This window comes from Scatophagus argus, chromosome 17 (assembly GCF_020382885.2).
Source record: "Scatophagus argus isolate fScaArg1 chromosome 17, fScaArg1.pri, whole genome shotgun sequence".
Classification (NCBI taxonomy): domain Eukaryota; kingdom Metazoa; phylum Chordata; class Actinopteri; family Scatophagidae; genus Scatophagus; species Scatophagus argus.
In genome coordinates, this window is record NC_058509.1 from 13,414,493 (window position 1) to 13,431,805 (window position 17,313).

General features: G+C 41.6%; 3 protein-coding genes across 4 annotated transcripts; all 3 read right to left on the minus strand.

Annotated features, from left to right (window-relative positions):
- Positions 1-73: 73 nt before the first annotated feature.
- wu:fc38h03 (acetylcholinesterase collagenic tail peptide) lies at positions 74-8,918 on the minus strand. Its single transcript, XM_046416812.1, has 18 exons — positions 8,357-8,918; positions 7,621-7,747; positions 7,394-7,503; positions 7,154-7,273; positions 6,860-6,904; positions 6,671-6,697; positions 4,885-4,956; positions 4,728-4,790; positions 4,569-4,595; positions 4,429-4,473; positions 4,051-4,086; positions 3,898-3,978; positions 3,341-3,437; positions 3,084-3,223; positions 2,854-2,973; positions 2,194-2,323; positions 1,671-1,773; positions 74-950 (listed from the first exon to the last, which is right to left on the minus strand). Exons 2-18 carry the CDS (start codon positions 7,721-7,723, stop codon positions 881-883), a joined length of 1,389 nt encoding a protein of 462 aa, XP_046272768.1. The 5' UTR covers positions 7,724-7,747; positions 8,357-8,918; the 3' UTR covers positions 74-880.
- A 775-nt stretch (positions 8,919-9,693) lies between these two features.
- LOC124074196 (cytochrome c-a) lies at positions 9,694-12,615 on the minus strand. 2 transcript variants are annotated; one of them, XM_046416866.1, is made up of 3 exons: positions 12,376-12,615; positions 11,811-11,988; positions 9,694-10,938 (listed from the first exon to the last, which is right to left on the minus strand). In XM_046416866.1, exons 2-3 carry the CDS (start codon positions 11,977-11,979, stop codon positions 10,793-10,795), a joined length of 315 nt encoding a protein of 104 aa, XP_046272822.1. In that variant the 5' UTR covers positions 11,980-11,988; positions 12,376-12,615; the 3' UTR covers positions 9,694-10,792. The 2 variants fall into 2 exon arrangements, with proteins under 2 accessions (XP_046272822.1, XP_046272823.1); XM_046416867.1 differs by lacking the exon at positions 12,376-12,615 and adding an exon at positions 12,157-12,313.
- Positions 12,616-13,658: 1,043 nt separating this feature from the next.
- npvf (neuropeptide VF precursor) lies at positions 13,659-15,524 on the minus strand. The gene is made up of 3 exons (XM_046416871.1): positions 15,106-15,524; positions 14,119-14,495; positions 13,659-13,902 (listed from the first exon to the last, which is right to left on the minus strand). The coding sequence occupies exons 1-3, from the start codon at positions 15,262-15,264 to the stop codon at positions 13,833-13,835; spliced, it is 606 nt and encodes a 201-aa protein (XP_046272827.1). The 5' UTR covers positions 15,265-15,524; the 3' UTR covers positions 13,659-13,832.
- Between the last annotated feature and the right edge of the window lie 1,789 nt (positions 15,525-17,313).

Here is a 17,313-nt window from a genome sequence, read left to right on the forward strand (position 1 = left end):
TGTAAACCCCGCCCACCAACGTTGCCTCTCACAGGCCCCCTTGCAACCGAACGAGAACTCCCAAATGTGGGCCTAATCTTTATTAATGTGCAGTGTTTCATGGAATTTACAGTCATGCATTTTGTTGTAACTGAGCATTTTCTCCATGCTGCTGAGAAAATCACGAGTGTTTTTTTTCTCGCTGCTGTTGCAGTATCACATTCATTTTCCACCTGTGGGGTATTTGAACATTGACTTCAATAGGGCCACACTTTGGTGAGTACATTTACAGCAGTGGTTAAAACAGTCTGCTGCGCACTGGTACACATTTACATGCAATATCACAGCACTGCACTTAATAAATACATGTTCCGTAATACAATGCACGGGAATAAACACATTTACACACCCCCTGGTTTGCATACTGCAGTACAAATATCTTTTTCAATATCATTACTGTGTTTCTAAAAGACTCCTTCTCTTCTCTGTCATTACAAAAGAAGTTCAGAGCATAGCTTATTTCTGCATCAACAGTCAGCAAGTCATACACATAGTAACTATTTTATATGATACAATCACAAGTGTTTCCCACCATCACCAGTGTCAGTGTTCATAACAGTGCTGGAGCCGATGGAGTGACAGTAACAGGAAGCTGCTCCCTGAGGCCAATAAAAGAATTAAACCTCCAGGAGAGATGGTCGGTTCAAAGCTGACTCCCCTGACTTTTCATGGCTCAGAGCAGGCACAAAAGCCACCCTTACTCTCTCTCTCTCTCTCAGTCCATCAGTTCTTTTTTTAAAGGGTGAGACTTCAGTCGAAATCTGAAATGTAATCCCCATGATCAGGAAGAGGAACTACAAAGTTGCAGTCTGGTCTTTTTTTTTTCTTCCAATGTTCCACTTCAGGTGAAATACTTGCAACCAGTGGAATCGATGAGGCAAGAGTCAGTGCATTTGAGCTGCCCAAAGGACCTGCAGAGGACACAGGAAATGATTTTTAAAAAGTGCAACATTTACACACCTTTGGAGCTCGAGTGAGAAGTCTGGCTCTGTTCTAAAGGTATATGAGCGAGTTTTGTCAGGACGTCCAAGGCTTATTAACACACTATGCCATGTTTGTTTAATCTAAACAAAAACAACATTTAAAGATAATAAATTGTGGTTAAATAGAGAGTTACATGTAGGCTGAACATTTTCTTTATAAGGAGCAGTGGTTTCTAGGAAGTGACAGGAAATCTTTATTATTCTTATTGTTATTATTGCATTAAGAAAACAAAGGAGATATAAACGCACAATGAAGCCGGCTAATTGTTTCCCCCAGATTCCAGTCTTTATGCTATGCTAAGCTAACTGCCTTCCACCTTCATATTAAGCACAGACACACAAGAGTGGCATCCATCTTCTCAGCTCTCAGCAAGAAAACAAATATATATATATATATTGCTCCAAAATGCTAAACTATTCCTTTAACTTTATGTATAAAGCATGTAGAGCTTTGAAAACATTGTGTAGTAACTTGTAGCTCATTCAAGTGATCTTTAAAATCCCCAGATGGGTACACTACAAATGTGAAGCTGAGTAAAAAACAAACTGCATTGTGTTATCTTGGCATCAAAGACCTGTGCGAAATGAAATAAATGACACTTCATGTATGTTTTGTGCATGCACTCCAAACACTGTCAGTGAACATACCCGGGAAGGTAGGACTTGCAGGTCTGATAACCAAAGTCTTTTCCGTCACACTCCTCCATTCCTTCATGTCGATAGCCATCTCCACAGTAGGCCCACTTGCAGTCTGAAGTGACGAAGAAAAGAGGATGAGGAGAATGCAGTGGCAGAGTTATGAGAAAGCAAGGGAGGGAAGGGAGAGAGATGACGTTACTAATTGCTTTGGCACTCCTGTGTGTTTCAGCGATGCCAATACAGCATTTTCCTCTTAATTTAATTGAACAGAGAAGGAGAGAGAAGTGAGAGGATGGCAGGAAAAGAGAAGGTGAGATTAATGAAAGATCGAGGAAAGGTTTCACAGTGCTCGCTGCTTTTATCCTCTGCCACATGGGCTCAGACTCTGCAGGGGCCAGCTGGGTATGGTACAGCACAGTGGTGTTTGTGCAGCAAAAAGCCTAACCTACACTGCAATTGGAGAGTAATGTTTTTGCGCAACACATAGTTTTGATCATATTTCTGGGTTCATTGTTCATTACATAAAACTCACTGAGACAAGCATCAGTGACAATCTGGTTCCCATCATCACACTCCTCTCCATGCTGGGCCTGCACCTTTCCGTCCCCACACACACCAACTCTGTCTGGGACCTTCTCTGTGGATTGGAACGGCTGGAAGGGCTGGACAAGTTGTGAGACAAGAAACACAACACATTAGTACATAATATAGTAAATGTCTAAAAACAGTTCATAACCAAATATAATCAACAAAAGAAATAAAATAAAAAAAATTGAAATATAAAATAAAACTTAATTCAAGGTCCACCTATTTGCTTTTTCCAGACCAAATCTCACGTTCTTTCTCAGCAGATTGAATTCACTCGGTTGTCATGCCACACATGACCATGTGACCAGAAGCTTTGACGACAACCAAGAAATCTCTGTGATGACTGAACAAACTCTGCCCCCTGAGAAAGAGTGTGGGAAAGCTCCTGAATAAGTGGGCCCCGAATTGAGAGATTGAAAAAGTGTTGTTCCTGTAGTCAAAAACAAATTTTCAAATTCTGTCCAGTTTTAGTCTGTACGCACAGTTCTAAGCTGTAAATGACCAATAATGTGCTCATTGTCTGCTGTGCAATAACTACAACATCCAGCAGTGGTTGCTGTTGTAGCTCATGACTGCAATTAGACAACACACTAATAGTTGTTACCTGTATGGGCTTCCATCCATCTTTGTCTCTGAAGTAGAGAGCCCTCTGATCCTTCCTGAATGCTATTGCATTGCCTAGATGCAGATGCTCCATTTCCTCCTCACTGCTTACCACAAATATCTACACATACACGTGCAGTAGAAAGAGAAAGCTAAGTGATTCAGGACAACATGGATTCAGTGAGGATGGTAATATTGTAAGGATCCAGTGTTAAGAGAGTAGGTTCTTACAGCAGGGACTTTCTCAGAGCCACCCCGTTGTGTATAGCTTCCAAAGGGAGCATTATTTGCTCCAAGAGTGGAATCACAGTCACAGTGACCTGGTGGACCTGGAAGGCCCTTCTCTCCCTTTTCTCCTACAAGATAGAGACCTCCAGAACACAAAATATATATGTCAGAGTGGGTAAACCAAACATGCCTACACTATACTGTAATATTGTACATTATAAATCGCGGTTGATTGTATCAGAGAGTGTGAATCACACTACCTGAGGCAGGTGGACCAGGTGGCCCTGGGTGGCCGTTTGGACCTGGGGGTCCTGGGGGGCCCATGACTCCTGGAGCTCCGTTGTGGCCCTTCATGCCCTGTGAAAACCGGGCAACCCAATTTTAGAAAATACACACACACATTGAAGGTGACCTAAATATCACTACAACTTGTGCACAGCTGTGATAATCTAGTCCACAGATTATCACAGCTAGTCCATCTGTGTGCGTGTGTGTGTGTGTGTGTGTGTGTGTTTATATATGCACATGCACAGTGTATGTGCATGTGCATATATAAATGTGTAGACTGTGAAGATCTAAGATGCCAATGACTCTATATTTAGAGCTGGACGTAAAACTTGTGACTGACTGACTTAGAGGACAGAGAAGAGTGTCAGTGCACAACACCATGATGTGTTTGAAATGTGTGGGACATCTGATGCCAACATATATCTTCCACACAGAATCAGGACTATTACATGTCAAGCACACACATAATATAAATAGGGAACCAAACAGCAGGTGCACTTGGCCATCATTCTTCCTTGACTTTCATCACCTGTTTGCCTCTCTTCCCAGGCCGTCCAGTAGGTCCTCTCTTCCCTGGGACTCCTTGCTCTCCCTTTGGTCCCTGCTCACCCTGTGACAGGAGTTCAGGACTAATCAGTTTAAATCCTAAATTATACTGTACTCATAATTGAATCATTCCTACCTTCTGCCCAAGCATCCCAGGCAAACCAATGGAACCCTAAATACAGACAAAATGAGAGCTTGATGTAAGAAAAGTCATTAACTTAGCAGAGCAGGCGTTCATAAAATGTTTAATGTCAATTTAATCTGTGTTTGAGATAATGGGCTCAAGAGAGCTTAAAATGTCAGGACATTAAAAAAAGTCATGAACCACTTTGGATTCTAACCAACAGCCACTGTAGAGTTTTTCAGTGCCTAATCAAATGATTAAGTCCATTATAACACAACATGAGGTAAGCGGCTCAAAGTCAAAGCCAAGCATAAATGAAGAGTCACACAAAGCAATATTTTCAGGAGAAATATAAGGATCAGTGTAAGAAAATTACATTTTTCCACCAACCTTATCACCTTTTGGTCCTGCTGCTCCAGATTCACCATGATTGCCCTTTAAGAAAATGAAAACCAAGAGAAACAGTAAGTGAAGCATGTAATAGTTTTGGAGTGACAAATATGTGCACTGTAAGACGATTTTGAACCGACCTTCTCTCCTTTGTAACCAGGCAAACCCTGATACATGAGGAACATAATAGCAGATAAGCTAAAAATCAAGTGACAGTCAATAAAAGATTAAAGGAGTTTTTTTTGGTCTTTTCTAACGTATACATAACAATGTGCACGATGTTGTAATCTGTGACAAACCTTTGTTCCTGGTGGTCCTCTAAGTCCTGGTAAGCCCATGAGTCCTGGGTCCCCTTTCTCACCCTAAAAAAACACACATGACATGCCATGTATGTTTGTGTAAAGCCTGGAGGAGCCCACTGTGGTCTGTGTGTTCATGACATACCACAACACTTACCTTGGGTCCTTCTGGACCAGGCCATCCTGGTAATCCTTGTTTCCCCGGGAGGCCTGGAGCACCTGTACGACCCTACAGAAACAAACATCAGAGTCAGCGTTCAGTGAAACTCCAGGGTGGAGTTTAGGGAAGCTGGTTCCTGAAATGCACTCATCTAGCTCTGAACTACCAAGCTAGCAAAGGCTAACAGAACTAGGCTGCTGCTGTGTTCACACCACCTGTATAATAAATACGTTCACACAGAAATGCAAATTTTCACCTTGCATTTTTCATGTGAGTTTGAATTTGGAATCATTTGTGTTTATTTGAGTTGGTTGTGTGAGTCTGACTGAGGGTTTATTTGCTCCAAATACTTTACTTATACCTTACTGTAAATTAGGTCAAACTAGTGAACAACAGTAAGCACTGACTGTGGGTTTGTGTACAATTAGCCTCTGGCTCACATCGGCACTCAGCAGATTGTAGTCCTTTCTGTCCACTGTCCTCCAGTGTCTTTTGGTTTTGCATCTCTCTATGTTCATGAACATACTTTCCCCTCCATTCAGCAGTCATAAAAGAGAGAATTACAGTACACCGTAGTGCTCACTGGTGCAGAGGTTGGGAAATGAAAGTGAATATCAATAAATAAACTCTGTAGTCTTCTTAGCTCCCTATCTTTTATCTCCCAGAAATTTCCCACTTTGCCGAGACAGCAGCTGTCTTCCAGTTGACAGAACAGAGATGCTCATTAATCTAAAACAATGGTGGCTGTTCCTCCACTATAGTGGAGCAAGCCTCAAGTGGCCATTTGTGAAACTGCAGTTTGTGGCACTTCAACGTTGGCTTAATTTTTCAGCCCCAGAAGCTTCTGGTTGAAATGTTGTTAGATCTGTTCAGAAATCCAAGTCTCCCAGTATCAGTCCTTCATCTCCTTCATCTCTGCTGATGATCTGCTACTTTTATGCTTGTTAACATATGTCTTTCGTGGACCTGTTTACCCTGAAAATAAACTACCGACTTTGATAAAGACTAACCAGATTAAAATAAATAAGCAAGCCAAACTGACCTCCTATGATTTCCTAATCAGACATGACAGAGGACAAAACATAGTGTGCAAAACTTTGACAGTGACGCTGTGATTTTCTAATTGGCAAACAGGAATAAAGGCTAAATTGTTCTGGCTAGGTTGCCAGTTCCCTTACACAATAGCCTGACATCTCTGTGACACCTAGATGAGGATCTTAGAGCTGCTGCCATGCTAGCGGTGTGCTCTCATTTAGCTGCTCGTCATTAAAAAAGCAGCCTGTAAAGACATCACCGACCTGCTGCTGTGTGAAGTGATTTATCATGGAAAGCAAAAGCACTTAGGGAGATTAAAGTGCAGAAGTGGAGTGCTGGAGAGGCTGGATCAGCACGACTGGAATCCAGTACGAGGGCTAATGGAGCCTGGCCAAGGAAAGGAGGACAGTGAGAAGGAAGATGCAGAGAAAAAGGAAAGAAGAGGGGAGTGATAGAGAGATGAGGAGCAGGAAAATGACAGGAGACATCGAGGGATGTGATCAAACTTTGCTATGTGGTTAGAGTGGCTACTGAGACTAATGTAGCATGACCCATTTAGCAGCTGCAGAGGATATTCTGAGCACATCAATAGACAAATCACATCACAGAGACTGAGGATGCATAGAGGGGACAACAGAGGCAGAGAGAGACAGAGATATCCAGATCCCATTAGTTCAAGGACAAGCGAGATGGACCAGAGAAAGATGAGCGAGAGAACAAGACATCCAGGAGGGGAGGAGTGGTTCACCTTTGACCCTGGACGTCCAATTTCCCCCTGGAAGAGACAAATGAGGGGAGAGGAGATGTAGCACTCATTAGAGCAGAGATGAACACAAGGACACACACACACAAATAGTCTACTTATGTAGCAAAATATATTAGAGACATCTTTCATGCCCAATAAAAAGCAAAAAAAAAAAAAAAAAAAAATACACACCTTGTCCCCTTTAGGTCCTCTTATTCCGGGTAATCCTCTGTGACCCTGAAAATGACACACAGAATTTATATCCAGCCCACATGCTCTAATAGAGTATAGTACACTTGTAGGAAAATCAATAGTAAAAAGGTCAACTTGTTTCATTTCAATGCTTATTTAAACATTTTCCCATCTATCGTCTTAGAATGGCTACAGAAGGCTGATTTCACTGTCTGATGGATGTACTGAGATCTAGAGGCACAGCCACTAATGTGAGCTTTCCAGCACTGTGTAGCATTTTAAAAAAGGTCTTACCTCAGGTCCCTGTGGTCCTGGAGGTCCTGGAGGTCCAGGTGAACATCCAGGTATCTCAAGTTTTTGTTTTTCCTGTTTTGCTCCTCCAAAAACACTTGGCTCTAAGATACTAACGTCATCCTAACATCAAACATACCAAGTGAATAAAATTGCAGTCAGTGGCCTACTGTGAGCATGTAAAAGTGTTTAAATGAGGTGTAAGAATGCAAGCAGTGTGTGAGTGTGTTTCTGAACACCTACGGGGCTGCCCCGCTTCCACAGATGAGGCGGGGGAGGGAAGAGCGGCGGTGGAGGCGGTGACATGAGACAACAGGGTTCAAACCTCAGTGGCTCATCCAGCCACCTGACAGCTGAGAGACAAACAGCCCGTATGATTGACAGTGTGCCATAATAAACCCCGGAACACGTAACACATGTTCACACGTATTCTGTAACAGTGAGCCTTACTATACACTCACACAACTTACCTGAGTGGTCTGAAAGGATGCTGTCCACAGAGGAGTGGCGGGACAGGGCCCATGCAGGACTTAGAAGAATGTGGAAGGACACTGTAATCTTGACCAGGTCCATCCTGCTGGTTCCCTGCAACACACACTGTCAAACACAAGCGCGCGCGCACACACACACACACGCACACACACACTATTTCTGCTGCCTAAGCTTAATGCAGTTACTGGCAGCCGTCACTTACTTCCCTCAGAATGTGTCAATATTCGATCAGTCCCTCTCTCTCGCTCGCTGTCTCCTCATAGCATAATAAACTTGTTGCAGCTCCACACTGCAGCAGATGCAGCCACCGCTGTAAATGCAGCCGTGCACCAATGCCCCCTCAGCCTTGTACCAGAATTAGGCTGGAAGGGGGTGTCTACACTTTATGACAGAAGTCAACAATTTACACGAACATTTACCAATATGCTCACGTTTCATCTGGTGAAAGCAGCATAATAACACTGGATGCGGGAAGATATTAGAAGTCCTACAAAATAATAATCCCGTGTTGAACCACGTGTGTTTTGCAGAAAATATGCTGCACCAGGTTCAATCAGTAGGAATCCACATCTTCAGCCATATGGCTCAACAATCTGCTTTCTGATTTTTCTGACTAAACATACAGTATGCCGTGATGTCCTGACGATGCAGGAACGTCTAACAGAAATAATGCCATCTACATCCCTGGCTTTTAATGCACAAGATCCTCCTTACCTTCCACTTGAAATTGCGCCGCACTTGTAGACCCGCTGCCTGGCGCTCCTCTCAGCTAAATGAAATGCGCGGCGTGCGGTCCCACAGACTGTGTCTCCTTTGACATTTGGCGTGCTGTGGCAAATCCGCACCGCTAATAAATCTGATCCACTTATCGACCCGCTTCTTTCCCTCCGCTGGTCAATAACCGCACAATTGAGAAGGGGGAATCTTTTTTCTCCTCCCGGCGCTAAATGCCCAGCAGAGGCCACTGTATAGAGCCGGTGGCAGCTCAGTCTCAGCAGGTCTGAATCACAAGATCATTAACTCTTGTGTCACCTGGATCGCCTTCAGCACAGGTGCCTGGATAACTGGGATGGTGCCGGTATTTTAAGTCAGCAGGGTTACACTCGGTTTAAAACGTTTCTATGGCTGCTGTGTGGCTGATGGTCTCGGCAGCGGTGAAATGGCGCCATCTGCTGGATATTTTGGTTCATGGAAGAAATAAAAGTAAAATCACTATTCCATGTTCTTACATAACTTCACTCTCCGTTATTGACGCATTATAATATAGCTCATTCGTGTCTTTGCTGAAATATGTCAGGCAAATACTGACTTAACGTACTGTATATATGAGGTCTTATATATGGTTTGATAAGTAATGTGTGTTCCCTCAAAGGCCCACTGTATAAATATGAGGTGTTTTTTGTCCTCTTTTGCCCTCTTTGACATTAATGTGTTAAAACTTTGTAGTGAAGCCACTTTGAAATTTGTGCACAACACATTTCAAAGTGGAAAGAAAGTATAAAATCACACTGTGGAAAGAATCTTCTCCTTTTCCTTTTCGGCTGTTCCTTTCAGGGATCGGCACAGCAAGTCGCCTGCTTCCATCTCGCCCTATCCTCTGTTTCCTCTCCCCTCACACCAGCTACCTTCAAGTCCTCCATCACTACATCCATAAACCTCCTCTTTGGTCTTCCTCTAGACACCCTGCCTGGCAGCTCTGACATCAGCATCCTTCCACCAACATATTCACTATCCCTCCTTTGAAGCCATCTCAACCTGATGGCTTATACCAGGAAAGACAAGCTTATACCATGTTAAAACTAAATTGAAAATTCCATGTTCTTACATAACTTCACTCTCCGTTATTGACGCATTATAATATACCTTTCCATCACCACAGCAAACAAGAAGGGACTCAGAGCCGATCCTTGATGCAGTCCCACCTTCACCGTGAACTCCTCTGTCACACCTACAGCACATCTCACCACTGTTTACTACTTTCATACACATCCTACACCACTCTAACATACTTCTCTGCCAATCAAGACTTCCTCATACAATAACACTGTGGAAAGAATGGACCAAGCATTTTATTGCCACATCTGTTTTCCCAAGTCAAGGTTAAGGTATTGTTTGGAAAATAAAAAAACAACACAGTATAAAACAGTAACAGTTAAATGGATATAAATGTAAACAGTTAGCATTGTTCCTTAACCTGCAAGTGGTTGTTTTATCGTAATTACAAATCTGTTTGACCAAACTGCTCTTAAGGCAAAAACACTTCTGCATGAACTTTGAATAAATACAATACATACTCATTTTAAAGTGCAACTTCATAACAATAATATAACAATCAAAGCCATTACATAAGAGGAAGGAGAAAACTGACAGTCTAGCAACAGTCAATACAACATTAAAGCCTACCACAGTAGAAAAAAACTATACACAAGCACAAATGAACTACATGGAATTGAACTAGTAGTTTTACTACAACCACATTTTGCAGTAGCTTGGTGGCAGTTCATTTAGTTAAATTCCTGTTCTTTGCCATTTTTATGTAGTTACCCTGAAACTACAAACAATTTGCAGTAAACTCAGTTGCCAGCATTTGACTTTTTGGTATTATATTTTGTTAGAAAAACTTTTACTTTTTCTAAATAGTTTCAGTTAAGTTGAATAGATTTGTCTCTCAGGTAGCTTTGCTGTAGCTCAATGTCTTCCAGTGTGAAGTAATTGGCAGCTTGCTTGCTTTCAAAATAGCTTCAGTAACAGCGATAATGGAAAAATATACCTAAATAAGTGATCAACAGTGTGGTATGAATTAAAGTGGCACAAAGGCAAATTTGTGAAGTTTCTGTGCAAGCAGTAGTAAAATTTTTAGGTAAACAATTAGAAAATCCCAAAGTGTGGCTGCCTCTTTAAGAAGCCTTGACTGAGCAGTGTCTGGATGAAGGCTGACTCATATGATAATCAAAAACAGTCTCCTACACACAAAAACACTGTGGCAGCAATGTTAAAATGTAACACAATGCAGTATTGCAAAAAAACCCACCTATCTTAAATGATCAATTCAAAGTTAAAACTAAGAGCACACTAATGTTTTCTTCATAACTGTACTTTAATGTAATGTTTCTGTCCAAAGCCGTATGTGTGTTTTCTGTTGTCAGTAGATTAGGAGGTGGCGTCCTTTAAATAGGCTATAATATCCTCTCTTTCCTTTTTCTTTTTAATCCCACTGAAGATCATCTTGGTACCAGGAATGTACTTCTTAGGGTTTTGAAGGTAGATATTCAGAGTTTCCTCATCCCATATGATATCTAAAAAACAAACACGCATTAAACAAATGCAAAGGTTTGCAATATATTTTAATGACAGTTATCTCAATTGTAGACTATATGACAAATCTGCACGGGCTCACATCTGACTGTGTTTAGGTTTTATTGCCTCATGTCAGTGCAGAGCTCAGAGTCAGAGGAGAAATCTCAGAGCTGTGCGGCCTGTTCCGACCTGCTACCTGCTACTGTCAAACACAGAAAATAAATGGTCCAAGCTACTTCTCAGTGCTATAGCAGTAACTGTGACACAATTACTGCATATAGCTAAACATTCAGATGCACATTTGTGTGTTATGTTCATGGGAGAAAGGAAAGACAAGCTTATACCATGTTAAAACCAAATTAAATTCCCAGTTGAATTTTTTTTGGGGGCATTTTTTGGAGGATGAATATAACTGAATATTACTGAAAGCTGAAAGCCGGATTGCAGTGCATCAGACACATGATTACTGCTTTTTAGATCTCCACTCTCCATTTAAGTACTGCATGAAATAAATCATCAGACACTGTTCTGGATGATCGCTTAAAAACTGTTTCAGAGTAGGTTGGCCATGCAACAGAGGTTACCATTTGACAAAGTGATGCCCGCATACCCTATAATGTGGCTGACTGTTGTCCTTTTAATGGTACAAGACTAAACCTCAGTGTGACGCCACCTGTCAACCACAAACAGGAGGAATCATGAACTGACTTCCTCCATATTAATTAAAGGCAAAAGAGAAAATAAGTCCAAAGTAAGTGTTTCCGATTTGCCTTAATCTGTCCGACTAAGTGGCCTACTCTGCAAATCAACCAGCTAAGAGATCCCTGCTCGCAAGCCTGGACTTGAGGTGTCTGGTATATAAGCCACATACTTTTCTCGATGTTGGCCTTCGTATAGGAGTAGCCAGGTGCCTGTCCCGTCTTCCTCCCAAACAGACCCCACAGGTTGGGTCCCACCTTGTGCCGTCCCCCCTCTGTCACTGTGTGACACTGGGCACATTTCTGGACAAACACCTTCTTCCCTTTACTGATGTCCCCCATGACCAGCAGCTGAAAGGAGAAGAAAGGTAATCAAAGTTTGTTACTAAGATATTAAACTGTAGGTGGATAGAAAAATACCAGGTTAGCTGAACCTGAAGTACCCTCTGAAGGTATTAACACAGGTTAGCTTACAGAGGGAAACCAGCTAAACTTGACAGGTTTTAAAAAAAAACAGACCTAAAAAAGTTGGTTTGTGATGTAAAGCTGAAGCAAAACTGGTTTGTTTATTAACCGCAGTGGAAAAAAAAGATCGCTGTGACTAATAAAATACACAGCTACTGAAAACATCGACACAAACATGAAACTACATGATAACACTGTGAAGCTGAGTCTGAGCTAGGCAATGAAAACACAACAAACAAGTCTAATATAACCCAAAGCTCAGTCTCACTTTACCTGTCGGGGCTGTGTAGTTCAAGTTCCTCCGGGCAGAAAGTTAGCTTGAAGTTTCCAGTTGTAAGCTAGCTGTCTTCGGGGATACAAACTCGAACCTCAAAGTAAACAGAGAGCTCAAACGTCAGATGGGAGCGGCTAACTCGGGTTGAATAATGTCTGACACAGCTAACCTGAAATACGTGGGTCACACCCATTTCATTTCCAACGGCAGGTGAGTGAGGTATGCCTACAATGCATGTGAGAGGCTGCCGCTGTGGTTGTTATGAAACAGCCAAAGTTGATTTTTACTACTGAGGAAGGATTTGTCGTTTTTAGGGATCCTGATTGCTGGTACTGTTGGTTGAAGCAGTCCTCGGTGAGCCTGCTGTCAGTGAGCTGTGGACACGGGCTTTATGGCTCTGCCGGGCTGGAGACACCTGTGAGCACCTTCCCCTCCTCCTACAGCCTGAGACCCCCAACACCCACCCCCGTCTATCAACTGCTATATCTTGCCCCTTTTTTTTTTTGGAAGTGCAAGGACCATTACATTATTTAAGTAACACTTAAATATCATATTTTTTTAAAAAGAACGTTTGATTACACAAAACAGTAAACATGAAAGTGCATTGCAACAGAGATATGACATATAGCACCACGGATAATTAGGGAATAAGACCACTGAACGTGTTGCTTCTTTATGATGAACGTGCGTCTTAGCAGGCTATACGAGCGAGGCTGCATAATACAAGGGCCCCACAACTGACACACCTTAAAGGAATGCAGTCATTATTACTGTTATTAACCTTTTCTTGCTGTGACAAGTGTCTGCTGTGAATAAGGCCGGGAAGAGCAGGTTACACTCCGTTTATTGGAGTGGTTGGCTGTCATAACAGACTCATTTTAGAAATTGTTTTATATCAGTGTAATTGGGGAATAATTTGAGCATAGCCTATATGAATATTATGGGGATGGGCTCCCTAATATGTAAGAATTACGGCTCTGCTTTATATTACGTGCATCCTGGCAAGCTTTGTGCGGTCAGTTCTAACTTATCTGAGATGCACTTTTGCTGTTAGACTTTTTTTTTGCTGTTTGTCTCCCTCTAGTGGAGAGAGGCGAGTTTTGCCACAGTCTTCTGCCTACCATTTTGACCCATTTGAGCAAGACACACATGCACATAACAGAACCCTCAAACAGAATAAAAAAAAAATAATAAAAATAATAATCTTAAGAAAAATACATGTAGGAGTAATTGAAACAAAAGCCAAAACACTCGACACTTGAAACTTTTATTAGTAGTGCTTAAGACACGTTTTCTGTCACAATAATATAACTTTACTTACAGGGACTCATAAATTTAGATATTTCAACTTACTCATCTATTCTTGAACATTTTAACTTTAAATATTTGTCTTTACAATGAAAACAATGTGTTGATATTTACATGCTTTAATAGACCTCAGTGGTGGCCCGTATCCTCATCCATTAAAGGTTTTTTCTGGCATCTCCATCACTTCTGAGCTGGTTCTAAAGTCAAAATCTTCAGCCCTTTGGGAAGAGAACAGATAGAATGTGTTATTCATAACTCATAAACATGTAAGGATGATTAAACTAAACTGGAGTGAGAAAGAAAGGGTTTTTTTCTCAGTGGATATATACAATAAAACTAACTACATTAATTTCTGATTTTGGTGCAAATCAAAGTTTTTTCATCCTTTATGGGAATACATTATATGTCAATTATTATTAAGAAGAGGTGTCTACCAGTGCAATCCAGTGTCCAGTAGCTGTGCATTGGCCAGAGTTGTAAGAAGGCTCCAGAACAGACGGTTCCTCCCAGGCCTCTGAGGCTGCACTGGCTTCGGTGCTGCTTGGACACCAGGGCACGTGGCACACAGTTGGATCAATTCCCAAGACCTTCCAAACCTCTGGGGCATGTTTGGATTTGAATTTGGGATCCTGTCTTCACCAGCGTTGCTGTCCCTTCCGAAGCGCATGGGCATGTTGGCATGCAGGTGGAGAGGTTTGGCAGTGGGCGGGTACAGCTTCACGATGGTCGGGAGGCTGATTTTGCTGGTGGTGGGGTTCACATGTACGTTAAAGCTCTGGAGATCCAAACTCCTGCTGATTTCACTCTTTATCTGAAAACAAAACCACGCTGGCAGTTATCAGTCCAATTAAAGAATATTTTGATATTTCGTTAATTATCAACCACTTTCATAAGCTGTTCATCTTTCAAACAATGATGTAAAACAGTTTGCTGGTGTCTGACAGCAATATTTTTAGCCTTTTGGACAGCTGAAATTAAAATAAGTCACTTCAGGCGTAGAGAAAACAGATTAATTGATAGAAAAGATGGCAGATTAATCGATAACCAAAATAATTGTTACTCTTATTTTTTGCTGTTAATATTCCTCTCTATGTTTGATAACATCATTTTATAATATTATTTTACATAACATCAGAGTAATTGTCAAAGATGAAATAACTGTTGCTCACCAATAATGTTGAAACACTTTCTTGTAAAAGGATGTGTGGGGTCACAACGAATAGCTAATTATACTTTCTTTCGTCATTACTATCATACAAACACTGGAATTTTGGAGATTTTTAAGGGGCATTTTTGCTTGAAAAGTTGACTGAAAAATGATCTAACAAATCACTGGATCACCTTATCTTTTCAAGCGTAAAAGAAAACCTAAGGAGTTAAAACCAGTGTTCCAATAAACTGGCTTACTGAGTAACTCTTACCTGTTGGTGTGGCTGTTTCCTCACAGTGTGTCTTCCATCATCGGTGCTCAAAGATTTATCGCTGTGGACTGATTTCCCATAGACCTGCAAGTCAGATGATGCTGCCCCCCCAAGACGTCCCATCATGAGGAGTGTTGACAGAAACACCGTGGACAGCATGTTAACGCCAGGAGAGACCTTCTTTCTGGACAGCACCAGCACACTTTATTTCTTGCTGATATTAAGACCACTAAAAACATACGTCACCTGTTATAGAGACGCCCACACACACGTGTGTGTGTGTGTGTGTGTACAAATTAACACATACACATTTACCTTCAGCCATCATTTAAACAAGAGTAAATTCCTGTCTCAGTAATCATCCAGCTCTCAAGAATATATTAGAAAAAGGATGTGAGTCCTAATTGGGCTGCTGAATGAACCAGTTGGGCTTTTTGATTCATCAAAGCAAGAATTTGAGAGTAGGAAAACTAAGGTTAACTTCGTTAGGTGCAGTTCTTGGTTAATGGAAATACTGAATGGCAGCATCATTCATATTCAGTAGATGTGATCTAACTTGTAATGTGCAGTTCGGCAGAGGTTGTTTTCTCTCTTTACCATAAGCTTTATTAATTAAATCCGGGTTGACAGTGTCAATTAGGAACAAGAACACCAGGTTGTGTCATGGACTGATGGACTAAAATAAGTAGCACTGAAAACACTGAAAGAGACGGTTGCATAAGTTCATCTTCTCAGTCATTTAGCTGCCGTTGTTTGATTAATTAAATTCTACTCTAATGATTTAACATTGAACCACCATAAAGTTGGATTATTTGCACAAGATGTATTAAAAAAGAAGAGTCGAAAATCGATGTGGCAGAGGTCGATCCTGATATTCAACTCAAAAAATACTGAATCCTACGCTTCCCATAATGCATCTCCATAGCTTCCTTTCATTAAACCAACCGTGCCTGGTAAGCACCCGCATCTTTTCCATTTCCTCAGACTGTAATGCAGGTTTTCTGTTAAAAATGGGAGCTCCAAGTCTGACCCAAGATAACCCTGATGACATTTTCAGTTTGTTTTCTCAGGCTGAAAAAAAAGCTGCATAAGTGCCACAGTATACAGCAGTTTTCACAGGCTGTGTGGTTCAACCCATGAAAAGTACGGAATTAAACAGATGTGTTTCTGGTGATCGTCTGCAGCGAAAAACAATAACAAAACTAATGACAGAAGGTAATTTGTCCCTCTCCTTTTGTTACACCTAAGTGATCTGATAACTGATACCTAGCTTTGACAAGTATTTGCAGGAGCGGAGATGACATGGCTCACCATTCCTGTTTCTGAAAGCGTGTCTATAGCGTGTTTAGATGCACAAATGACTCACTGGATCTGTATTTGTGTCCAGAGCAGGCAGAATGTGAGGAATGCCTGGTGTGAGACACAGGTTGATAATAACAGTCTGCTGGGAGCCTTAATTTGATGCATGCGTCATGACCCCGACATTGTTGCCATTTGCTATGTTGCCATGACCAGTCGCACCTCTGAGCACAGAAAGCAGTTAATACAGCGGTTAGAAGCATCTCAGTGGAACAGTACCCAAATCACATCTGGTTTTAGTGATTCATGGTCAACCTTAAGATGTTTTTTATGGCTATGGTTTCAGTCTATCTTTCTGTATTATCATTTACCTCCCACCTCTCCTCAGCCCTTCTCTTTGCGCTCTCCCTCCCTGACCCCGGCCCCAGCTTGCAGACTATGGGGTTTGGGATTTACGATCCTGTCTCCAACACTTATCCAGAGTCTTATCCTCAGAGAGCTTCCCTGTACCTCAAGCGCTCTCTTTGTTCTTTCACCAAGCTCTCCCAGCACTCCCTCACAGACCTTGTTCTCCGCCACTGTAATTCTCTCCTCTTAATGTTTTTAATGTGCATCCCTTGCCACCCCGGCGGCCTTTTCATCTTTCCATTTTCTTGCTTTTGGGCCTCCTCTCCCTCCCCTATTTTCTAGTCCTATATGCTGTCCACTTGCTTAAAAACAGATGCTGCTTCCTTGATAGAAATATAGCCCTGCATGTTTGATTTAATTCGCTTCAACCCTACCAGGTTTTTGACTTACCATGGCACCCATGGTTTATATAAATTGTATTTTATATAGATGTGAGACTACATTTTTCTGAAATGTTCTTTTGCCTGTCCTACAATTTCATTTTTTGTAAGCACTAGGACA